We start from the raw sequence: 26,085 nt of genomic DNA, 5'->3' as shown, positions 1-26,085 counted from the left end.
TTTTCGAGTAGATATGATTGTATTTTGAAGACTTTTGCTTTCGATTTCAATAAATTTGTTCATTCGTTCATTTATTTGAAATAAACTTATTTCACGTTCTAAATCATCCACAATCGATTCACAATCTACTATTGATTCATAAAGCTTACTTAAATAGTCATCTGGGGTGGTGTTACTAGCCTTATTGGCTGTTCTTGTTGTGTTACTGCCATGTTTAGCAAGATTGTTCATCATCATCTCATCATCCACACTTCCACTGCCATTGGAAAGTGTATCTCCTTCCTCTTCTTCATCTTCTCCTTCAGCATCCTCGCTATCTTCCTCGTCTTCCAATTCGGCGTTTTCAGTTAGACCTGCTTTACTACATAATTCAAATTTATCCTCATCCAATATCAAATTATCATCTTGTAATTGACTTAACATTTGGGGTGAATTTGATGGCGAAGGATCAAATGGTTCCAAATATGTAGTTTTTGTTTTTGTGGATTTCGGACTCAGATTACATTTCAATTTAATGGCCAATGTCTTCTTCATTTTAAGTTTCATTTGTCTTTCTAAATATAATTTCATATGTTTTTCTCTAATGCTCATATCAGTGACAATATGAGTGTTTTGTAGGACATCTTTCAAATAAGGATATTTTGAAATATATGCAAGTAATTGTAATGACCACACAACGTCATCATCTCTAGGAATGACTACTCCTGTCTCAGTGAAATTCCGAACGGTGATTTTATTATTATTATTATTGTTGGTGCTAATCTGTCTATTATTAATTTCGAAATCTCTTGCATACATATCAGCAAGAAATTGTAAATTACTGTCCATATTGTAATCACAATCATTAAAAAATCGATCGTCTAACATTTCCATCTGTTTTTCTTGTTTCAATTTATGTAATATATTTACAATAATATATCTTCTTCTTATATCATTACTGATTGTATTATGTTTTGTTTGTTGTGGTGATGGAGGTTGATGCTGGTTCTCGTTTTTGAATGGTGGTGGGGCGGATGCTGTTATTCGTATCAATTTAAATAATTGTTCAACACTTAAATTCTCATAATCATCACTAGTCAAATTATCAACATGACTATTGTGGAAAAACGGACGATTTGAATTAATGGTGTTGGTGGTAGTGGTGGTGGAGTTGATGGTAGTATTAGATATAGATGTAGCTTCAATGGCAGCTGCTGCAGCCAGAATTGAATTTTGATAATTGTCCAGATTAAAATTGAAATTAAAATGATTCATAAATGCTTGCAGAAATGCAGCTTCTGTAGGAAGCGGTGTATCATTGCCGTCTGTTCCAAATTGATTATTGAAAGCGGCAAATTGGCCCCTTATGTTCTGTCTGGGGATTGGTTCAGGATGATTTTGCATTTGCAGTGGTTGTTCAATGTCTTCCGGTTGAGATTCATGAAATGCCCTAAAGACATTGGGTATGACTTCCGATTGTGGTTGGATATTGGGTGCGTAAGATTGTTGTTGAGTTGGATTCAATCCTTGCCTAGCGTTGGCATGTAAGAATGTTCGTTCATTTAATGATAAATAATTATCTAGTACTGTGGCAATTATGGGAAGTATTCCTGCTTTAACGACTTTCTGTCTTATCTTTTCAGTTCCTCTTGTACCTGCAAGAACTAAGCATTGAAATGCAAGTGTCCATTTCCAAGCAGTAAGTAATTTCTTTTCACTATTACATTTTTGATCTTGGATATTAAAATCTGTATTATGACATTCATGTAAAATCTCAACTAATCTTTCAATACCACCATCAACCGATAATGTTTCTCGAACTTTTGCCAGGGAAGATACAAAATAAGTTAAATAATTCAATGAATTTACTAATGGTTTATCTGATGTAACATCAAGGGCTCTTCTGTCATATAAACTTGTTGTGATTGTGACTGCTGCTTTATTATTGTTTACTGATTTATAATTTGAGTCCCGCATTCTATTGCCATTCCTAAAATCTTTCTTATACCTTCAAATGATTTTGATTAAATGGAAAATCCTTTTATTTGAAAGTTTGCCGTTAGAATTTTTTAATTTAATTAATTTTTTTTTTTTTTTTTTTCAGTGCCAAAACAAAAATAATTAAAAAGTTCTTGGTTTGTTACAAGGATGATGATCAATATTACAAATAACTACAGTGGTAGCTGTTGTAATAGTAGTGGTAGTGGTAGTAGTGGTAGTAGTAGTATAGTAGAAGTAGATTAACTAGTAGTTCTGGACAAATAAAGGAAAGAGGATATTCTTGGATGGAAGAAATTGTCTTTAGTCACACTTTAATTTATTCAGTTAAAATAAATAAAAATTTCAAACACTTTTCTTCCCTTAATAAATTATTAAAAAATGAATAAATTAATAATTATGAAAACAAAGATAAATTTTTAATTGGGAAGAGAAGAATAGATTTAGTTAATAATAATTAGTAAAGAATTCCCAACCTTGTTAATCCTTCATTATATTAATTTATTATAATTTTGATATTTCTAAATAAGAAATCATCAAAAAGGAAGACGATGGATGGGCTGGGGGGCGACATCAATCACCAAGATTCACCACCTTCTTTTCTTTTCTTGATTAAAATTAATTTTTTTGATGGTGATTTGTTTGTTTGCCACTACCTTTATCACGTGATACAAGATATAGTCATTACTTAAATTATTTAATAACTGTATTTTAATACAAACTTTCTCTCTATAACTAATAAATATTTATTCAATCTATAAAACTTTAAAATCCCAAACGGTTCTCTATTTTAACCATTGCTTTCATACATTGTTCCATAAACATTAATGTAAGAATGGAATGTGGTCCAATTCTAAATAATTGTGCCCAAAACCCTTTATATAATGCACCAGGACCTTCAATCAGGATTGTCTTTTTAAAACAATCAATTGGTCCACTATATAAATTTCCCTTTTGATTATACATTCTTGTAAGTATAACATCCCATGGGTTCATCACTATAGCTACCCCTAATCCTGCCATTGAAGATGAAGCAAAATGTAATCCAATTGAATGATCTTCAACAAGATCATGCTTCAATAAAAAGTTCTTAGTCAAGTTATAAACTGGAAGTTGGGCAGCTGAACCAGCACCAGTTCTTAATACGGCCGCATCCACTCCTCTATAAAGTCCCTTAACACCTTCGGCCTTGTAGATTTGTGCAAGTCCTTCCCATGCACTTTTATAATATGTTTGTTGTCCAACTGCTAATCCCAGGGAAGATGTGGCAGCCTTGGAAAATGATTGCATTCTAGTCTTGACTAAAAAGAATGGTGATGCTAATACAGCCCCTGCAGAACCAGAAATAAACCCAGCCATAACATTAATCGGTAAATTTTGCGGTATAACTCCAAATTCATCAAATTTAGATGGATTAATGTATTTTGTAAGATAATATCTACTAGGTTCATATAATCCAATTCTACAACCATTTAAACCTAGTTGGTAATAATAACCACACATTAATCCTTGTTGTAAACCAACAATACCTTCATTTCTATAAATAACTGCAAATGCTTGAATTGGATTCTTGTATAATTTCACGGCATCTTTCGATGCTTTAGTAAGTTCACCTTGTAATTGCATTCTTGTTTTAATTAGTTCAATAGGATTAGTGAATGTAACCGCACCACATGCTGCAATTCCTCCAGCAAGGAATCCCCCCAACGTTGACACATTTTCAGCTGCATTGGTTTTCTTCTTGGGTACGACTGTTTCTTGTTGTTGTAATTTTGCAACTGGATTCTTAATCTCCATGGTTGTAGGCACCAACAAGGTCGATTCGCTCAGACTCATCGCTCTCTCTTTTAGATTATCTTGCGCGTTTCTTCCAACAAGAACTGATGGTTCTGAATTTGATCCCGTTTGAAAAATGTGGTTTCGGATCTAAACTTAAAAAAAGAAAAAGAAAAAAAAAAAGAATCTCCAACGGGCCGAATTTTATCAAAAAAAAATTATCACCTGAATTGCAGGTGAAAGTCACGACTATATCACGTGGCTTGGCCGTTACCGGATTAATTGTTTTGTTGGTATTGTGTGCATCGTTTTTTGAATTTGGTTGCAAAACATGTAACAAGTGCTAGCTTTTAGTTTCTAAACTAATCATTGGCAATACCTCTTTACAGCTTTATTTCATGTCCGGTTGATTTTACCAATCAATAAAGTACAATAAAGTAATTTATCATAATTTCTTCTGATTTTACATTGATTATTTTGCAAAAAAAGAATAGAGATTTCAAATTGGATTTGGAAGAATGTGCAAGTCGGTGTTCCAAAACGATTAAAATCATTTACTGAGCTGTCGATTGGAATGTTTAACTATCCACTCTTTTTGTGTTTATATTCAAGAGTTGCTTTGGATAGTCTATAGTAATTAAATTAACAATTCATTTATTGATTCACCTGAAATTAATGACTGCAAAAAAACAACCAAAAAAAAAATTGGTGAGGTTTCTACAAAAAACTTGTTAAAGTACATTTAATCAAATAAAATTGTAATCTAATAATCAATTCGTGACTATAAAGTAAACCATATATCTTAATTGAAGAGAATCATAAATTTAATCAGGAATTGATGCTAATTCCTTTCCCGTTATTTTAGCTTATACAGTAAATACACCACACTGAAAAAAACCAATTAGGTTGCAAAGATTAAAAATAAAGAAAAGGCTCATTATTAACTAACTTAAAACCACCAATTGCCATCCATTCATTTTGTTTCACATAACTAAATCATTAAGAAAACTTCCCAAGAAAGTAGACAAGAAAGGGTTATGAGTTTTTTTGTTAACTAACTTCAATTCAAAATCCATTAAGAAAGATGTAAATTGAAAAGGTGTTGGCCAATTGCAAAAAAAATGAAAACTCAGTTGGAACCTCGCATTTATCTAAAATCGATTTTCCCCATGCATCCAAGGATAGTATCACATTTCAAGTATATGCTTTCAAGCATCTTTATCCCAAGATCAGAGAAGCTAATAATGGTACCTATGGCGGTGGGTTGTTTTATCATGAATTGCAGGGGATTCTTGCATTGCTTTTTTATACAGTGATCCAAACCCACTGGGATCACTTTAGATCTTTGTCGAGTTGTTTTCCATATGGGAGTCAAACCAACTGGAGAGATAAGAAGTTGAATTACATATTCTCCGGAGCGTGGATGCACGAATTGAAATTGCACTGAGCTCAAGAGTTTTTTCATGTGATTTCAGATGAATTAAGACAAAAGAGATGAGAAAACTTATGTAACTGGCATGGATATAAGTGCTATTACCCAAAAGTATATGATTCGTAATCGGAACAATATGTCTACTATGATTGGTGATAATGAGATGGTTAAAGCATACAAAATATGGCGGACTAGAAGCCTCAAAAACGAAATGGTGGCAGTAACAATGAATACCCATTTAAATAGATGTTTGTCCAGACATAATTCCACATTGAATAAAGAAAAGGACTTGCAAAACAATATGAAACATTAATAATCGTAAATTTATTCTTAAATATAAAACCTCTTCTCTCTATATGCAAACAAATAAATCTGACCCTATCCAGCACACTTCTAAGTCCAGATTCAGCTATATACAAAATAATCCATTTTTGGACATTGGCGGTCTACCTATGAGTTCTAGTATAATCCTTCTTTGGAAGTTCCGCTATCTTTCTCTTCTTTCCTTCTTCAAACAAACAATGTCTTTTTGCTCGTGGATCATACAAGACAAGTTGTAATTTTTGAGTATGTCTTGGCATCTTAAACCATTTTTCGTATCCTGTCTTAGCTGTGGAAACAAGCTTTATCATAGTTGTAGCTGACTTCTTTGCCATTTTTGCCTGTCTTTTGTTCTGAATGGATTTATCCAAATGGAAAATGGTTGGTTTTTGATATTGAAGTGAATTTTTTTTTTTCTTTCACATTGAAAAATTAATTAAATTGATTGGAATTGTTACTTGAATTATGATTTCCTATTTAGGAAATAACTATAAGTGAATGGTTTCATAAGTCAACGCGTAGTGTAATTAGTGTTTTGCTTTATTTATGCGTGAAAAAGAGCTCTTTTTTTTTCACATTTTTTTTGGTAAATTGGACACGCAATTCACTCACTCACTCACTCACTCACTCACTCACACAACAAATTTCATACAATTGATCTTAATCAATCGCTTTCTTCAGTTCAGTTCAGTTGAGTTAGTCCTACCCCCACCCCAACCCATCAATTAATTTATATAGGACTTTAGAATATAGGAAGAATCCAATATACACACAATGAAGTCATTGTTATCCATCATATATATACTAGCATTCTTCTTTACTCAAGTAATCAATGCATTACATATGGAAATCCCCGCCTTACCAAACCCACAACCAGTTTGTATTCGTGATTTTGTAGCTGAGAATCAAATGGTTGTTGTCAACATCAAAACAGATGGGAGAAAAGGAGATGGACAACGGTTAGATTTAAAAATTACCGATTCGGTAGGTAATGAATATAGAAATAAAAAGGATATTTTGGGAGAAGTAAAGGTTGCATTTACAAGTCATAATAATGCTGCTTTTGATATTTGTTTTACAAATTATCAAGAAAAGAAATGGGGTAAGAATAGTCGAATTAGTTTTATTAGATCGATTGAATTGGATATTGAAAGTGGTGCAGCTGCAAGAGATTGGAATGCTTTACAAGCAACTGAGAAATTAAAACCTATTGAAATTGAATTACGTAGAATCGAAGGATTAACCAGTGAAATTGTTCAAGAATTACAATATTTGAAACAAAGAGAAGAAAGAATGAGAGATACTAATGAATCCACCAATTCTAGAGTCAAATGGTTTTCAATTATTATTATTTTCTCTTTGATTGCCTTGGGTGCTTGGCAAGTCCAATACTTGAGACATTACTTTAAAGTTAAACATATTATTTAGAATCCCAATCCAACCACGCCTCCCCCCCCTCCAAACAAAAGTATGTAAATATATTTTGTCTTTTTATAACATATACAAGTATAAACCCTTACTTTCTTCTATTAATTAATTTAACAATAACGTAATCAACTATCTTCATAAGGAAGTTTCCATAATCACTTTAAAATTCTCCCATTTCTGTTTCTCCATCTTCTCTTTAACTTCATCTTGAGAAAGGGAAAACTTCTTGATACCAACCTGAGTTAAATACGTTCTATATTTCTCAATCCTTCTCTCGTCCATCAAAACACACGTATTCAATAACAGATCAATATCCAACAGTTCTAGACATGGCTTCACATCTCTCAATACCACACCCAACATCCAACCCAAGAGGAAATTCAATTTAAGCCAAGCTTGATTAAAATGTGCAAATGAAGGATATGTTTCATCCTCAGTGATTTGTTCATAGATCTCATCATTGATTATCCAATTAAGTACAAGTCGTAATTTATTTCTTCTCCAATCCAAGTCATTATTACTATTGGTAATATCGGAATTATCTAATCTCTCACAAAGATTGAATTTTAATTGGAATGAATTGGTCAATTTCTCCAAGATTTCTTGAGAAAGATTGATTAAAAATAATTCATGATACTTTTGAGGGATAACACTTGGACTAAACATGCATTGGAAGAATTCTTCTAAGTAATAACATTCAATATTTATAAATCGACTAGCGATTTCTTTGATGAGTATAGTTGGAGATAATGAATTTCCAATTGATGATTCTGATTTACTTCGAATTATTCCATCCCGAGTCTTGAAATCAAAGAAATATGACCAATAAAAAACCATATTGGTGATTTTAAATCGAAGTTTCATCGAATCCATTAAATCATTAAAATAATTATATCGAACAAGTCTAGTTTTTTGTTTGATACTTTCATCATCTCGTAATAAGAACTTTTCATGTTCATAACAGGTGGTTGGGGTTGAAGAAGAAGAAGAAGAATGAGTAGTGGTGAATCCATTGAATACATTCTCGATCAAGCGATCATACCAACCTCGTTTAAAATATGATAATTGAGTCATTAGGACCAGTAATAGAATATCACTATTGGATTCTATTTGTTGTGAGATCGATCTTCGAATATTCTCCGACTGGTTGAAGATCCATTCCAATGGATCATGAGGGTGTTTGGATAATTTTGTCAATTCTTCCACAAGATTATATTCAATTATGGAAAATATACAAGATAGGACAGAATTATGAGTCAGATAAATTAAATGACAATTTCGATAATTTGAATCAAATATATCTCGATCTTTCCCAGCACAATACATGGCCCAATTAACTAATTTCCATAATGTAAAATTCGTGGGTTTTAATTTCTTACTCAAGATAACCTCATCAAAAATTCGAATATGATCCCATTTATCTTTCACAACTGGTTGTTGTTGTTGTTGTTGATCTTTTCTCGATTTCTTTGAAGGTTGATCGACATCATTTAACAATAAGAATGGATTCTTGATATTTCCTCGATCTTCCATTTCGAACATATTTGCCGGTTTATTATTTATGGATAATCCAAAATCTTGGTATTTCTGAACTTCTTTCTCCATGGCTGATATACTTGGTTCTTCAACCTTATTCTCTTTCTTAACTGTATTCACTGATTCTTCTTGTTCAGAATCACTGATTATCACAAGTTCACTTTCTGGAATAATTATATCCAGGTTCTTCTTCTTCTTCTTTGGTGATTCTCGAATAATAGTCATAATATCTCGTTTCTTCGTCGGTGAACTTGCAAGAACAGCAGGCCCAGTCGGAACAACAGCCGCCTTCCTCATTGGCCTACCATTAAGACCCGATACAGAAGAAGTCGAAGTCGGTCTAGTGGTAATAAAATCTCCCAAAAATTCACAAATATTACCATATAATCTATCTCTTCCAATATCACTAATTCTACCAGTTATAATTATCTCAACATAATTCCTAATTATATCCCCACTTCGTTCATTCAACGAAGTACGATATAACGATGTATCATAGCCTATATTCACACTCTTGACCACTTCATTACTAGTGACTATTCCATCTAGGTTCGAACTCCCCAGGGTCCAATTCGTATTCGGTGCTCGTGAAGCCAAAGTGAATAAAACGCGTAAGACATCAGGTGAAGGACAGGCAAGGTATTCATATGATGAAGAAGAAGAAGGAGCAACGAGGGAGGTGTTTGTTTTGAAGGACGTTTCTAGATGGGATAGAAGTTCATCGAATTGGATGGCACTGTTGATGTTGATTTCATTTTGGGTGATTTCGTCTTGTTGTTGCGAACCGATTTCGGGGATTAGACGGTCGATCAATTTTGTTTGGGATTCATGGAATGATTCTATGGCCTTCTCTCCAAGAAGGAGAGACCAACACCAACACTAACACCGGTAACACTGGACATTCGTGGGTTTGGTTGGGTAGGGTGGGTGGTGGGAAGCAAATTTGGCAACACTTTTGAACGTTTGGAAAAAAAAATGTTAATTCTTTTGATTCAACGCGTTTGGAAGAAGAAGAGGAAGAGGAAACAAGAGAAGAGAAAGAAGACGAACGATAATGTCACTTACAGTATGTAATCTTATAGTGCATTAGTCTATAAATATAATTTACTAACACATATTCAGTTTCATACAACTACAGGAAATATAAAAGTCGAACTTTCAATCACCACCAAGACTCATTCCAAACCACTTGAAAATTTCATAAGACATTGTGCCAAGGGTAGTTATAACAATATAAAGATATTAAGATACATACCCAACTTCATACTACAAACAGGTTCACCAACCAACAAGAGTCTAGATTCGTCTGAAGCTGATCCTAATAATACATTAGACACCCATGATATCGACGATATATATATTCAATCAGAAGAACAAATACCGCATGGTCGTGGAACATTATATGTCATAAATAATTCATCTAATGAATTTGGTTCTCAATTCTTCTTCCTCCTATCGAATGAACATCTAGATTCACTCCAACAACAACAGAAACAACAAGAAAATTATATTCCAATTGGACGAATTATCGATGGAATTGATGCAATTGAAACCCTTGAATCTGATCCTGAATTATCCACGATGAAGAATCATCCATCGGGGAAGATAATTGGGAAATATAAACATATGAATTGGATTCAATTTGTTGAAATTCATAATAATCCATTCTGTTAATCTAATTCACCTAAATTGCCTAAAATTTCGGCAAAATCTTTAATTGATATATGAGGTCCATGTTTATTCTTTGTATAATCGAAATTTAATATATGACCATTTGAATCATGAGTACAACAACTTAACATATCTATTAAGAAAGATTCATTGGTTTGGGGGTTGTCTAGGTTTAAGTTTGTTTTGATTGTTTTAAGATCAGGTAATGTAAGTTTATAATTTTCAATATGTCGATCGTTCTCAATATTGGTGGTACTACAACAACTCATGACAAATAATTTCCAACTTTGTTGAATATGATTATAATTATTTCTAAATTTAATTAACCGATTAACATTTCTTAATAATTTATCAATATCAATAATATCAATAATATTATTAAGATCATTATTTACATTATTGGTAATTGTATAAGCTTGAATTAAACTTATAGTCATTGATTGTTTAGGATTTAATGGATCTAATTTAAGTCCACCATTTGATGATGATGATGATGGTTTTATAATTAAATTATAATAATCAATACAATTTATAATATCTTCAATAAAACATTTAGGTATCATAAGTTTATCAAAGAATTCAATAAGTTGATTTAAAGTAAGATCTTTTGGTTCTTCTTCTTCCTCTAGAAGAAGAAGTATTAAGTCTCATTTAACTCTTATTCAAAGATTATAAAGTAGAACTATTTCTGGTGGTATTGTTTCAAATCTTTCTATTGGAGATTGTTTATCTTTGTTTGAATTCTTTCGTGCCATCTCCTCCTTCTCTTAATAGATACCAGAAAAGCCAAACAATAAATGTTTGATTACTAAGCAGGATTTGATTGATGAAAAGTCTTGGTCCGTTCCATCCTTTTTAAATAAACACACAAAGAGAGAAAAAAAAAAATTTAATTAGTAAATCGATATCTGCCTCGGGTAATTTGAAATTAGATCTAATCAAAGCTTTGTTAAGAAAGTGATAGAAAGTGAAAATGAAAGAACCATCGATTAAAACTTCATTAACAGAAGTAACAAATCTTCTTCCTAATACTCCACCATGTCGTATCTTTTTTAAGAATGAATATGAACAACCATCTGGTAGTTTTAAATTACGAGGAATTGGACATTTAATTGCAAAATCACTTGAACAAATCCAAGATTCTGAAAAGGAAATTCATGTATATTCATCATCAGGGGGCAATGCAGGATTAGCAGCTGCTTATTCCAGTAAATATTATCAAGTTCCATGTACTGTTGTTTTACCAAAGACTTCTAAAACTAATGTAATTGAAAAATTAAAATCATTAAATGCTGAAGTTATTATAAATGGAAATCATTGGGGTGAAGCTGATTCTTATTTACAAAATGTTATAATTAAAGAATTAAATACTGAATTGATTCATCCAGTTTATGTTCATCCATTTGAAGGTGAATTATTATATGATGGTCATGGATGTATGATTGATGAAATTGTAGAACAATTTAATCATGAAAATATTCCTCTTGATAAAGTTAAGGGAGTTGTTTGTAGTGTTGGTGGTGGAGGTCTTTATAATGGAATTGTTAATGGATTAGAAAGACATCTTGAATTAACAAAAGTACCAATAATTGCCGTTGAAACTAAACAAGCACCAACATTTAATGAATCTATACGTAATGGTAAAATAATTCATTTAAAATCAGTTAATACATTAGCAACTTCATTAGGTTCACCATATTTATCAATTAAATCATTTGAAAATTATTTTAATCATAAAACTTATCTTGAAGAAATTGATGATTTAGATTCAATTAAAGGTGTAATTGATATGTTTAATTTATTACAAATTTATATTGAACCTGCTTGTGGTACAAGTGTTTGTATTGCATTTGATAAATTAAATTTATTAACTAAATTAAATTTAAATTATGATGATATTATAATTATAATTGTTTGTGGTGGTTCTGGTATAAATGATGAAGTATTAAATTATTATAAATCATTATTATAAACACTTAGCTCTTTATAGATTTATATCAAACCCTTTCAATAACCCCAATTCTTATTCTTTTGTAATTCTTATCCCAATTAGAAATGTTACTTAAGTACAGTTCCATCAATCAATCATTGTAAACTCTATTGAATTCCCTATTTGAGTAATCAATCTATATTATATAACATAACAATTAAGAACACAATTAAGAACAATAAGAAGGTTTTATGATTTTATTCTATTTTTTTTTCACATGAATATTTAATTAAATTGTTTCTCTCATTTTGATTTCATCATTATCATCCCTCATTCATTCATTTATAGATTGAATCTCTTTTTCTCTGTTTACAACTTTACAACTTTACAGATTACATTACATTACATATTAAATTAACATTTATCATTACACTTTGGGAGGTTTTAATATATTCTTGATACAATACTAAACATCTATTTTTTTTCCTTTACAAATTTACATTGGGTTTATCAATTCAGTCACCGTATAATAAATATCAAATAAATAGATAAGTATGTCACAGCAACAACAACAACAGCAAGCCAGTACTAATAACCAAACCACCACATCATGGCTACTATCTCCACTCTGGCCAAGATCAACATCATCGTCAAAATCACCAACCCCAGAACAACAACAACAACAAGAATCCAAATCGCCACCAATCTCAACCCCGAAACGAAATATACAGGGTGGCAAAACAGTACGGCATAAAACTTCAACTACATCTTTAGCTTCAATGACTTCTGGAAATTGGCTTGGTTGGAGAGGAACCACTGCTACTGGTACTGCGGCTGCAGTTGTTTCAACTTCAGGAACAGTCAATGAAGATGATAGTCAAACAGACAAAGAGCAAGCGAACGAAGCAGACAGTCCAGCCATACACAAGAATGAAGCTGGCGTTGGTATTGTGAATAGTAATGTCGATGATGATGAGGATATCATACCTGATGATAATGGGGATGAAGTTAGTGAACATGCTAATATAAATAAGAAAACTACAATTTGGAATTTTTGGAATACTAATTATCAACAAGGTAGTAATGAATCAATTGAAAGAGGAGGAAGTCCAACTCTGAATAATAGTGCCAGCAACGCCACCACCAAGAAATCAAAAATAAAAGAAATAGATCCTTCCAATACAATCCTAAATTCCACCCATGAAATTCCTCCAGAATTATCCGACCTTCCAAACAAGAAGAAGCAGAAGAAAAAGGATGAAATTAAGGTCGACGATGCAGTCTTATATAAACCACATGATAATGCCGCCCAATTCCAACAAATAAACACCCACAAGAATGAAAACTTACGTGAGAATATTATCGTACCTGATTGGAATACTTGTTTACCCCCAAGTCAAGAATCATCCAGTATTGCCAGTCATTTCTTCTCACTGACAACTTCGAATGATGAGAGTGGAACTGGTGGGGTGATGAAGACGGACTTACGTAATTGGAGACAATTATTAAGTACGATTTCTAGTAAATTTGGGTTTAATTTAAGTTCTATTCCTACCGAGACGACAACAAATCTGGATGGGGATAAATTGGAGAAAGAATTTGGTTCTTTGTATGAACGATCATATAAGTTGTATGGGAAATCATTGACTGTTTTACCGGAATATAAACGTGCTTGTTTGCCTAATTATAATAAATATTTCGCGGGTACAACGACCAATGGTGCTGGATCTAATGCTCCTGCTGTTACCGCCGCCGCTGCCGCTGCCGCTGATGATGATGATGATGAACCACATCCTCCACAAGAACCTACTCAATTAGAAGAAGATCATCGAGAAGGAGGCATAGCCATAGACAACGACCTCATGGGCAATTTATTAATAAACCCCAATGTCCCATCACACCACGAAAGTCACATCCCCAGTGAAATCATCAATCAAAAATCAGGTCCTTTGAAAAAGATTAAAAAGATTTTAATTATTGGAGTACATGGATTTTTCCCCACCAAAATGATTCGACCAATTATAGGTGCACCCCAGGGTACATCATTAAAATTTGCTAATGAGGCCGAAAAAGCCATTATTCGATATTGTATTGAGAATCAATTAATTTCCGAAAATGAATCAAATGTAAGTATTCAAAAGATTGCCCTTGAAAAAGAAGGGAAAATATTTGATCGAGTTGAATTTTTTAGTCAAATTTTAGGAGATTGGCAAAAAGAATTAAATCAAGCTGATTTTATCTTTATAGCATCGCATTCTCAAGGATGTGTAGTTTCGATTATATTATTGGCTCGATTAATCAAGATGGGTATATTACGAGATTCAATCCATAAACGAATTGGAATTTTGGGTATGGCTGGGATTAATAATGGACCATTTTATGGAGCCGATAAATCATTATTCATGAAGGCATATTCTGCAATTGAACATGATTCATTGATTGAATTATTTGAATTTAATAAATTCAATAGTGAATTATCGATGATATATAAACAATCTATGAGGATAATTATAAATCATAATGTGAAATTATGTTTTATTGGTTCGATAAATGATCAATTAGTGCCCCTTTATTCGGCATTAGCTTCTCATGTATTCCATCCGAATATTTATCGGGCATGTTATATTGATTATAGTTCGAATACTCCTCCATTTGTTCAGAAATTGGTTTCATTATGTTGTCAATTGTTAAATATGGGATATTTCGATAATAATGTCTTGAAAGAATTGAGTATATCATTGGCTGGTCCTTTGACAGGTGGTGGACATTCTAAAATATATAATGATGGGAAAGTATATGATTTAGGAGTGAAGTTTGTATTAGATACCGATGATATAATTATTCCTCTGAAAGGAATTGAAGAAGAATTAATCCTACCCCAAACTAATCAATTATATATTAAAGAATTTAATGTGGGGAAATTAGGTACTAATCCATATATATTACCTTGGTGTCTTAGAGGATTATTATTTAATATTGAAAAGAATTGGCCTAAAAGAAATATTAAATGTGAATATGATCAAAAATGTCATAAAAATGGGTATGAAGAAATTAATGAATTATATGAGATTTTTAATCAATGGAAACCCGAGACTAAATTGTTAAAAGAACTTAAATTTAGATTGAATGGGTTAAGAATAAGTAAGTTATAGTTTTTGTATATTAGTATTTATTAGATACGTTTGATGTACTTTGGTGCATCTATATTAATGAATAGAAAGTCATAATTTATTTGGAATTAAAGTATGAAAGAATGAAAGACGCGTTTATTGTGTGGAAAAAAAAGTTTAATGTAAATGTGAATGGAAATGATAGAAGCGCGTTTAAATTCCCTTTTCCATTTTGGGATTGAAAAAAAAATCAAAAATCAAAACAAATCAAAATGAATAATTTTTGATACATGGTACACTACCCATTTGTTTTTCTTCAGTTACTCACTTACTTACTGTATGTTTTTTTTTACAACCACCTTTGCCCACTATCAATTGATGCTGCTGCTAATTATTATTTTACTTTTTTAACTCACAAGTATTTCACAACACATCAGAGAAAGATAGAAGGATAGGATAGATAGACACCAAAGCAATATTGCAGATTTATTAACTTTCTATGAAATAGAAAAAGTCAACAGTTAATAGTAAAAACATTCAAACAACAACAACAACAATAACAAAAAATCATCATCTCATCATCAATCAAAGAGAGAATGGACATTGAAGCTTTACTATCAACCCCAAGGGTGCTATCTCCACCACCAACCATCACCAATGGTGTTGACAGTCAAGGAGTATGGTCTGTAGAGCATCAACTGCAATTAGAAGAATTATTATCAAAACCAATATCATTCGCTGAGTTAAAAAGTAAATTCGCTATGCATGAAAATATGACAGATCTTATTGCAAGACAAATACTCAACCATTTATCAACAATAACAACAGCTTCATCAGATATATGGAAACGGAAAATATGTCTTCATTATTGTCTTTATTCTGGACAATTATCAGATTATCAAATTGCATCTATCTCAGGCTGGAATAATGTCCAAGAATATCGTAGTTGGATTGTGAATGTAGGTAGATGTTGGACTCAAGAATCATTGGAAATCTTGCATTGCTTCGCATTTGAAGATCTAACCGCCAGGACATTAACTACTACCATGAGTCAAAATTTGGAGATTTGTAAACAAGCGTTGGAACTACTTTTTGGATCTGGGATGATTAAATGGACTAGTTCGGAGAAAGAATTGATTATAAAGGAGTTGAAAAAGAGTCTGGATGGGTTGGATTATGATATTCTTTGTTTACAATTACCATTTAGATCTTATGAGGATATTAGATCATTTATAGAGACGGAATTGAAAGTTGGCGAAAGTGGAAAGGAGGTGAAAGTCATCAAGAATGGGAAGGAATCAGAACCTGTCAATACGGAAAACGAACCAGAACCTGCCAATAGAGAAAACGAATCAGAGCCTGTCAATAATGGAAAGGAATCAGAACCAGTCAATAATGGAGAGAAATCCGAACATGTCAATAATGGAATTGCATCAAATCATATATCTACTTTACAAGAAGAAGAATGGACAATCCTGAATCAACAATTATTAGAGAAATTAGTGTTACAACCTATAACATCTACCAAATTATTTTCAAACTTCCCTAGCTTTTCCAGCAAGTTTATAGCTGACAAAATCATTACCGCAACAAAAGCAAGACACCGTATTCATAATCATTGGTTGGATAAAATTTATTGTTACCAGTTGCTTTTCTGCGATTCCAATATACTCGAAAATTATGATCGTTCAAGAGTTGACAGATTATATGAAACTTCGGAACATTTAGGTTGGTCCAAAGAAGACGTGGAAATTTTGCTGTGTTTGATGCTTCATGATCTTACTAAAGATTCCTTGAGGGCCAACCTTGGCCATAAATCAATTGCCGACATTAAAAAGGTACTGCGTGGATACATAATGTATAGTGATCGGGAAACGGAAATATTGCAAAACGAAATAGAATCCAAGCCAGAGTTAATATTGCAATTTCCTTTGAGGACATTATTTAACCTCAACATCAAGTTGAAAACCCTAACTGGACGATCTCTTCTTCAGCTTTCGCCAATCGCAAATGAATTGTTGAAAAGACAAATCAAGAAAGAAAAGGAAGAAAAGATGAAAGATGATGTCAATGGATCGGTTATATCAAAGGATGAAGAAAATATTGATTCAATTGTATCAAAACTGCATGGCATTAATGAATGTCCAGTCATGAGCTTATCTAGTAGCGACAATGGAATTGATTCAGATTCTGTATCTGACTTGAAAAAAAATGGATGGACAATACTGACTCAAAAGTTATTAAATCAATTAGTTGGACAACCTATAACATTCACTCAATTATTATCAAATTTCCCTGGACGTTCTAAGAAGTTTATTGCAGATAAAGTCATGGCTACCACGAAAACTACAGAATCTCTTAGGAACCATTGGTATGTTAAGATTTGTTGTTATCAGAAGCTCTTCTGTGATTCCAATGCACTTATAAATGGCAAAAGAGCAAGGTTTCTTAGGTTATTTCAGAAATCGGATTGGTCCAAACAAGATGTGGAAATTTTGTGCTGTTTGATGCTTCATGATCTTACGAGCGATTCCTTAAAAAAGAACCTTCCTCGCAAATCAATTGCAGACATTAAAAATATGTTGGGTCCAATTCCAAATTACAGTGATCGGGAAATGGAAATATTGGAAAATGAACTTAAATCAAAACCAGATCTAATATTTCAATTTGCGTTGAGAACAATTTCTGGCCTCGAGCACAAGGTCCTTAGACTACATGGAGTTTCTATCGGTCTGCTTAACCCAGAACTTAGGGAATTGCTGAAAGAGAAAGCGAAAGAAGAATCTGATGGTTCTCAAGCTCGTCTCAGTGAAGATTCAAACAATGCAGAAGAAGAAGAAGATGATGATGGTGATGACGATGATGACGAAGAATACGAAGAAGATGAAGACGAATTAATTTCCTATTGCATACAATACGATTTAACAGCTGATGGACTAAAAGACAATTTCCCCAACATTTCCATTAAACAAGCAGTTGAATTAATTAAATCAAGCGTACATGATGATGAAGAGTTGGAATTTACAACTGGAGAAAAGAAACTATTAAGACAATTAGTACAGAGAAATGAACCAATTGAAAAGCATTTAAATAAGTTTCCATTTAGAGATCAAGGGTATATGTTTGAGAAGTATGCACGTGAAGAAACCGTTTCAAAAAGACCTAGATTCAAAAATCAGGCAGAAAGATTGGCATATGAAGCAAAATGGTATTGTGCAGAGAATGGAACAAGAAGATCTGGTCGTAAGGTGGTCCAGCTTGAGGGGATTACCCAGACATCCAGACTTGCCGAAGAAAGGGATAATAGAGAACACGAGACGGACGATAAATCTGAGAAAGATGAAAACAAATCAGAAATCAATGTTAAAAGAGTATATGTTGGAAAACCCGCGAAACAAAAAATAGTCCTTGCTCCATTGGATATCCAAGAATCAATTTCCTATTGTATACAATATGATCTAACATCTGATGGGTTGAGAGAAAATTTCCCCAACAAAACTATTGATCAAGCAGTTAAGTTAATCAAGTCACAATTACAAGATAAAGAGACTTTGAATTTTACTTTGGGAGAAAAAGAGTTGATAAAGCAAATAATCCAGCAAGAAGAATCTATTGACAATCATTTGAAACGATTCCCATTCCGTGATGTAAAATATATTCGGGATAAGTATGTTCATGAAGACACTATTTCCAAGAGACGTGTAAAGGGATTCAAAAATGCGGCAGAAAAATTAGCATATGAAGCCCAATGGTATTGTTCATTTGAGTCTAGCAGTGAAACATCAAGAAGATCAAATCGTAGAGCTGTTCAACGTGATGAGCTTGAAGAATTAGCAAAAGAAGCTGCCAAGATTGATGTATCGCAAAAGCCAAGAAGTGTAATGAGTGAGGAAGAAAAGCAACGTCGTAGGGAGTCACGGGAGAAGGCTCGTATCCAAAAGCAGCAACAGAAGGAAAAAGAGTGGGAACTTCAGAAACGACAAGCAGAAGAAAGAAAGAGAAAACGTCAAGAAGAAGGATATATCCCTCCCAAGAAACAGAGAGTTTCAAAGAACCCCTGGAGTTTATTTGCTGGTGCTTCCCATTTCCAAAGTATTGTAGGGGATAAGAAACCGGTTGAGCCAGGACAAAGTCGAGAACGGAAACAGGCTGAGTTTTTCCAACCAATTGAAGAGAAAAAGATGAAGACCACTCTGAGACAAGCTGAGAAACAGAAGATAATGAAGCAATTGCAGGAGGAAGCTAGGAAGAAGAAGGCAGAGGAGATGAAGGAAAAAGAGAAGAAGGCGAAAGAGAAGCAAAGAGAGAAAGGTAAGCCTGGGAGAAAGAAGGGCAAGATTGGTAAACCAGGAATAAAGCCAGGTAGGAAACCAGGCAGGAAACCAGGAAAAAAGCCAAAGAAGCGGGATTACAATGATGCTGAGGTGGAGGAACCTGATGTATTGGATACTGAAGTTGACATTAATCATGACGATGCAGATGGAGAAGCAGCAGAGGCCGATGCAGAAGAAGAATCAGAAGATGAGCAAGAAACATTTAGTCCATTTGATCCACCAGATATAAATTCCGATAGTATGGTGAAATTGAGTGGTCGTCAATTCTATGCATCTTCACTCTATGATCCAGATCAACCAACGATTCCCCAATTGAATTTTGTTACTTTGGAGGAAGCAGAAGTAGAGCAAGAAGATATGTCACGTGCAAAACAGATTATGACTACCCAAGATGATATTATCCTCTATGATGATTCAGTTGGTTATGAAGTTGTGGAAAGTCATGCCAAGAGATATAAAGATATGCCAATTGCATTCCCACCACTATTAGATGCTGATGGTGAATCAATGAATAAATTGAACAAGATAAAAGTGAGGTTTTTGTTATATCCCCAACATACAGAACTGTTTCTCCTTGCTGAACCCAAAAGTAATGAGCTTGATCCAATTTATGAAATTGTCAAATTGTTTATGATCCAATATTCATTATATTTCTCCCATTCTGAAGTTTTGAAATCTATTATTACTGAAGATTATTGTCATCGATTGGAACATTCTGTTTCTGAGAATGATTTTGGTGAATTCATGTTTGTAATTGATTGTTGGAATATGTTGATGGTTAAATTATCCCCCAATGTGGCTGAAGCACAAAAGATTATTGAATCAAATGAAGATATTAATGCTGCACCAAGAACATATTTGAGTTTGAATGAAATGAGAGTACCTACTATTGAAGATTTAAAGTTGGAGACATTTTTCGAGGAGATTACTCTTGAATCAGTAAGTCCTTCTTTCCAATTGATTAAACAAGCACCAGAAGATGATATTTCTACTACAATCACAGAAATTGTGCCAGCCATTAGAATCCCAGCTCCAAATAATGTTTCAGCGGAACTTCGGGATTTAAAACCGGAAAACTACAACCAAGCATTCTTCAAACGTCTTCAAGAAAAAGAATCAGTATCAAGATTTGCCATCCAACAAATCCTTCTCCGAATTTATTCCCGAGTAGTCTCTACCGATTGTCGAAAATTATTATCCTACAAAGCATTCACAGCCGAAGTATATGGAGAACTTCTTCCATCTTTCACTAGTGAAGTATTGGAAAAAGTCAATTTATTACCCCTGCAACGGTTTTATGATTTGGGTTCAGGAGTTGGAAATACGACATTTCAGGCAGCATTAGAATTTGGAGTAAGTTTAAGTGGTGGATGTGAATTGATGGCCCATGCTTCTAAATTGACTGAATTACAAACTGGATTAATCCAAAAGCATTTAGACGTCTTGGGATTAAAGAGATTGAATTTAACATTTGCATTGAGTCAAAGTTTTGTTAATAATGATGCGGTGAGGGATGTTTGTTTAGATTGTGATGTTCTTATTATTAATAATTATTTATTCGATGGTGAATTGAATGCACAAGTTGGGAGATTGTTATATGGTTTAAGACCAGGTACAAAAGTGATTAGTTTAAGGAATTTTATTAGTCCAAGATATAAGGCTTCTTTTGATACTGTGTTTGATTATTTCCTGGTTGAAAAACATGAAATGAGTGATATTATGTCGGTTAGTTGGACAGCAAATAAGGTTCCGTATTATATTTCCACCGTTCAGGAGAGTATATTACCGGATTATTTAGGTAGAGATGATCTTGCTGCTCTTGGTGGTGGTGGTGGTGAGGGGACTCCAGTGAGTAAAGCTCCAAGTCCAGATATGCTGCATAATACTAGTGGAGATGAGTCGTCCCTGTTGAATGGGAATATGACTCCTCCAACAGATGTTTCTGAACTGGAGTCAGCTACAAAGAATTGATTTAGAAAAAGTTTACTTGCTTTTGAATTTGTATATTAGATATTATTTTGACGATTTTTAGAATTTATAAAGATCCTTGTATATTTATGTTGTTATATTATATATTGTTTTAGTTTTTATTAAAAAAAACCATCTATAAAGAAAATGTTACTAATTACTATTATTACTATTATACTACAATCACCTCTGCCGCCTCCATCTCCGTCTTTTTCTTCTTCTTCAAGGGTCCATCATTTTCATCACCATCCCCATCAGTTCCAATCTCACCACTCAATTTAGATTCCTGAGGACTCAGTACCATACCATTCCCATTCGTCCACACTAGTTGTTGCACCTCCACCGACCCCGGCCTCGAACTTCCATTGGACCCCAGTGGTCCATTTGTCCCCGCTCTCCCCCTTCTCTTCCCCAGACTAACCAGTGGTCCATCCATCTCCCTCAGAATCGCTAATAATAAAGTATTAACCCTCCTGCCCAACTCCTGAGCTGTTCTTGATTGGAAATACCAATCAAATTTAAATAAATCACTCTCACGAATCTCATCCTTAATCCGTTCATACAATCCTTCCAGAAATAATCCATATCTATGTACGCAATCCAATAAGAATCGATCTTCTGATTTTGAATAGACTCGTTTTGAATTATTGGGAGGATATTGTATTCGAAGGTCTTGGAGGGGATTACGAAGGTTTTGGATCTTGATTGAGAGGAGTCGTTGTTGATTTTGGAGTTTTTCTCGTTTTTTCTCCGAGGTTTGGATTTGGGATAAATATTTTTCATATCCTTCTATTTTTGTATAATTTTCCCAGAATGCTTGGGCATATCGTTGGACCTCTTGGGGTGATTTGTTGGGTCCTAAGGATTTGGAGATTTGGGTGTAGTTATCCCGGCCGTGTTTTGCTATGGCGTGGATGAAATTGGTGAAATCTCTTCTGGACCAATTATGAAAGCTTTGTGCGAGTAATTCATCCTTCAAGGTGATTTCTTCCGGGGTTAATGGTTTGGCGGAATTGATTTTCAGTTGTTCATAATCTCGTTTTTCTTGACGGGTAAGATCGGGTTTTTCGGCATCTACTAAGAATTCTTCATCACTGTCTCCAAATTCATCCAAGGTGTATTTATATTTGATTTCCTTCTTATAGGCTAATTGTTCCTTTTCTAATAATTCTGCCAATCCTGGAGGGAAGAATTGATGATCTTGGATATTATAAGTCTTAGGAGCCCTTGTTCTGATCGGTCCACCTTGTTTGGCAGCACCTCCCTTTTGAGGAGTTGGAGTTGAAGGTTGTTGTTTTAAAACATCTTTATAATAATTATCAACTGAATAAGTTTGTTCTTTTCTTTCTCTTTTGGAAGGATTAATCCAAGTGAAACCCAATCCGGTATTTTCCTTCTTGGCGAAATTTTGTCCATTCCATTCATATGCTGAAGAATCAGATGTAAAATTTTGTAAATCTTCTAAACCTAATTTATTAAATTTTTCATTTAATTTTGCTGTTTTTTCCATCCCTCTTGATAAAATTGCTTCAATATCTTCATCCAACATATCACCCTTCCCATCTTTATTTGATTTCTTTTCAAACACTTCTTTAGCCCCATGTTGAATCATTCCAATCAAATCATCTTTAGTACTTCCTACATTTGTATCATTCTTTCCTATATTTCTTCCTTGTTGAATCACCAATTGATCCAATCTCAATTTCTGCGCGGCTCTTTCCAAAACTTTTTCTTCAATAGCATGTTCAGTAACAAATCTAAATACTTTAACTTGTTTCTTTTGTCCAATCCGATGGGCTCGATCCATAGCTTGTAAATCCGCTTGTGGATTCCAATCAGAATCATACAAGATGACAATATCAGCACTGGTTAAATTAATCCCCAATCCACCAGCACGAGTGGTTAATAAAAAGATGAATTTATCCGATTCCGGGTCATTATATTGATCAATTGCTTCAATACGATCTTCATGAGATGTGGATCCATCGATTCGACAATATTGATAATCTCGGAAATAACAATAATCTTCAAGTATATCCAAGAGTCTTGACATTTGGGAAAATATCAATACCCGACTTCCTTCTGATTGGAATTTTTTGAGCATTTTGTCCAAGATGATCATTTTTCCGGAATTATAAACTAGATGTTCATCAGTGGTATATGGTGGACCTGGTTCTGCTCCATCGAATAAATAAGGATGGTTACAACATTTACGTAATTGCATTACGATATTAAGGAGTCGGGTTTTTCCTTCACGTTTTCCAATTACTCCATTGACTGCATCTATATCTTTTTCTAATAATTTTTTATACCATTGAATTTGCATATCTGTCATATCAATATAGATATTGGTTTCAATTTTTGGTAATAAAGAAGTTTCAACATCTGATTTTACCCGACGAAGTAAAAAGGGACTTAATAATTGATGAAGGTCTTGTACTGCTTTATCTTGTTTTGCTTGTTTTTGTTCTTCAGTTAGGTCTTCTTCTGAGTTATTGTCTTCAAAAGTTTCATCAAATTGATCAGAATCTCCAAAAACATCAGGTAATAAGAAATTTAGCAATGCCCATAATTCATGTAAATTATTTTGTAATGGGGTACCAGTAATTAATAATCTATTTCTTGAATAAAATAATCGAATAATTTGAGATAATGAACTTTCTTCATTTTTAATTCTATGAGCTTCATCAACAATTATATATTCCCATTTAAATTTTTTTAATTGAGATTTTTCTCGAATTACCATTTCATAAGAAGTAATTAAAACATCAAAATCAGCTGTTAATAATTTATTTTGGATAACATCTTGTCTTAATTCTTTATTTCCTTGTAATACAACTACATTAACTTCAGGAGTCCATTTAGCAAATTCTCTTCGCCAATTATCTAAAGTTGATTTAGGGACAATTACAATAAAAGGTCCATCAATATGTTTAACATATCTTAAATAACCCAAGAATGAAATAGTTTGTAAAGTTTTACCTAAACCCATTTCATCAGCTAATACACCACTTAATCTATTTTCATATAATGAGATTAACCAATTTAATCCTTGAATTTGATATTCACGTAATGTTCCTTGTTGTACATATGAGGGAGATTCTGTAAAAACTGTATGTTGATGATCTTCATCATCTTGATGTTCTTCATCTTGTAATAATTCTGCATCTTCTTCTTTTTCAGTTTTTCTTCTTCTACCTGATTTTCTAGTTATTGTTTTTTCTTGAAAAGAATGTTGATTATCAATTTCTCTTATTCTTTTCTTAAAGGCAACATCTTTTGAAGCATTAAGATCAATGAATTTTCTAAATAATGAACTTAAACCAAGTAAATATTTAAACCGTTTAGTAGCATCATCATTATCATTAAGTCTTGCATGTTTAACATCTTGCTGTAATAGATATCTCTTTCTCCTGTCTTGTAATGATTCCTTTGGAGGTTGTGATTGAATATCGTTTCCATTCATTGTGTGTTGTTGTTGTTGTTTCATATCTGTCGTTTATTTAAGTAAAGGGACCCGGAAAAAAAAAGAAAAAAAAGTGGAAAAATTTTGCAGTTGCAGCCAGATTGGGTTTGTTTATTGATTTAGAACCTTTGTAGTTGATAGATTAATGTATATAGATTGCTTTATAATTGTTCTTTAAATTGGTTGTAAAAATTTAAGAAGAAAAAGTGGGAAAAAAGTAAAAGAAAAAAAAGGAGAGAAATTGGGAAATATAAAATGAATTGGAAGAAGAAGAAGAAGAAAAAATAATTTTTTTGAGTTTATTATATTTTAAATGTCTGGTACTGCATATAACTTAATGATGTCTGTCTGCAAAAAATTCAAATAAAAAATAAAAAATAATTTAAATAAAAACAACAGAAGTTACTGATCAAATGTTTGAACTGGCGCTTAATCACCGGAAAAAAAAAATTTTATTCATTATAATCATCTGTCTCTCTTCTTTTCTACCGATTTTTTATTATTATTCTTCTTTATTCTTAACACATGCTTTTATAGTGTATTTATACTCATATGAAAGGTATCATATTCTACTTTCGATATAACAACAAATATACTTGTAATTCAATACAAAAAGACATTATTATGCTGAAATTAAACAGTATTCAATAGATGTTTACATTGAAATACCCTACCAATTAAATGGATTTAGTTAATATCAAGTGACTTTTGTAGTTGATTCATTCTATTCTCATAAATATCTTTGTTTGTTAGTTATTTGTAGTCAAACGTTGTTTTAAGTAGTCATTATCTATCGTAAATGACCACCCTTTTCACTGGAGTCTACTTGGCATAATTATATTGCGGCTCATAGCCTAAAGCCGTTGGTTATATGCAGTATATTTTTCTCTCTCAATAAACCCGCCCAGTCCAGCCGAATCTTACAGTAACCCTATCAACATTGCAAATGAAAGTTGATAACTTTATTGCAAAATTCAAACTTTGACTACTGTGCATTTGGATTCAATCAAACTATTATAATGCAATTGACTTCCGTCAATAACTTTGCATAGATTGAGCAAGACAGATGTTTAATTACGGCCATTCCCCATTAGCCACCCCTCCTCCAAATCTTCTATAATGTAACTCGGAAAATT

General features: G+C 32.9%; 8 protein-coding genes across 8 annotated transcripts; 4 read left to right on the top strand and 4 right to left on the bottom strand. All coding sequences in view use genetic code 12, as the record gives it.

Annotated features, from left to right (window-relative positions):
* Window positions 1-149: 149 nt before the first annotated feature.
* MUB1 (Mub1p) lies at window positions 150-1,956 on the bottom strand (the record flags this gene model as incomplete). The annotated part of the gene is made up of 1 exon (XM_049410499.1): window positions 150-1,956. A coding segment is annotated over one exon (1,807 nt), but the record flags the coding sequence as incomplete, so codon positions are not given.
* A 786-nt stretch (window positions 1,957-2,742) lies between these two features.
* On the bottom strand, window positions 2,743-3,774 carry OAC1 (Oac1p; the record flags this gene model as incomplete). Its single annotated transcript, XM_049410497.1, has 1 exon — window positions 2,743-3,774. One exon carries the CDS (start codon window positions 3,772-3,774, stop codon window positions 2,743-2,745), a length of 1,032 nt encoding a protein of 343 aa, XP_049265998.1.
* A 2,575-nt stretch (window positions 3,775-6,349) lies between these two features.
* Window positions 6,350-6,934, top strand: ERV25 (Erv25p; the record flags this gene model as incomplete). The annotated part of the gene is made up of 1 exon (XM_049410496.1): window positions 6,350-6,934. The coding sequence occupies one exon, from the start codon at window positions 6,350-6,352 to the stop codon at window positions 6,932-6,934; it is 585 nt and encodes a 194-aa protein (XP_049265997.1).
* A 135-nt stretch (window positions 6,935-7,069) lies between these two features.
* J8A68_000784 (uncharacterized protein) lies at window positions 7,070-10,704 on the bottom strand (the record flags this gene model as incomplete). The annotated part of the gene is made up of 3 exons (XM_049410495.1): window positions 7,070-9,309; window positions 9,738-9,788; window positions 10,155-10,704. 3 exons carry the CDS (start codon window positions 10,702-10,704, stop codon window positions 7,070-7,072), a joined length of 2,841 nt encoding a protein of 946 aa, XP_049265996.1.
* Window positions 10,705-11,114: 410 nt separating this feature from the next.
* Window positions 11,115-12,113, top strand: J8A68_000783 (L-serine/L-threonine ammonia-lyase; the record flags this gene model as incomplete). Its single annotated transcript, XM_049410494.1, has 1 exon — window positions 11,115-12,113. The coding sequence occupies one exon, from the start codon at window positions 11,115-11,117 to the stop codon at window positions 12,111-12,113; it is 999 nt and encodes a 332-aa protein (XP_049265995.1).
* Window positions 12,114-12,625: 512 nt separating this feature from the next.
* Window positions 12,626-15,223, top strand: J8A68_000782 (uncharacterized protein; the record flags this gene model as incomplete). Its single annotated transcript, XM_049410493.1, has 1 exon — window positions 12,626-15,223. One exon carries the CDS (start codon window positions 12,626-12,628, stop codon window positions 15,221-15,223), a length of 2,598 nt encoding a protein of 865 aa, XP_049265994.1.
* Window positions 15,224-15,777: 554 nt separating this feature from the next.
* Window positions 15,778-21,486, top strand: DOT1 (histone methyltransferase; the record flags this gene model as incomplete). Its single annotated transcript, XM_049410492.1, has 1 exon — window positions 15,778-21,486. The coding sequence occupies one exon, from the start codon at window positions 15,778-15,780 to the stop codon at window positions 21,484-21,486; it is 5,709 nt and encodes a 1,902-aa protein (XP_049265993.1).
* A 169-nt stretch (window positions 21,487-21,655) lies between these two features.
* On the bottom strand, window positions 21,656-24,949 carry ISW2 (DNA translocase; the record flags this gene model as incomplete). The annotated part of the gene is made up of 1 exon (XM_049410491.1): window positions 21,656-24,949. One exon carries the CDS (start codon window positions 24,947-24,949, stop codon window positions 21,656-21,658), a length of 3,294 nt encoding a protein of 1,097 aa, XP_049265992.1.
* Window positions 24,950-26,085: the final 1,136 nt, after the last annotated feature.

Source organism: Hemisphaericaspora subhashii, assembly GCF_019202705.1.
Source record: "Hemisphaericaspora subhashii strain CBS 10753 chromosome Unknown scaffold5, whole genome shotgun sequence".
Taxonomy (NCBI): Eukaryota; Fungi; Ascomycota; class Pichiomycetes; order Serinales; family Debaryomycetaceae; genus Hemisphaericaspora; species Hemisphaericaspora subhashii.
The sequence above is the reverse complement of the archived record's forward strand: the minus strand, read 5'-3'. Positions and strand labels throughout refer to the sequence as shown.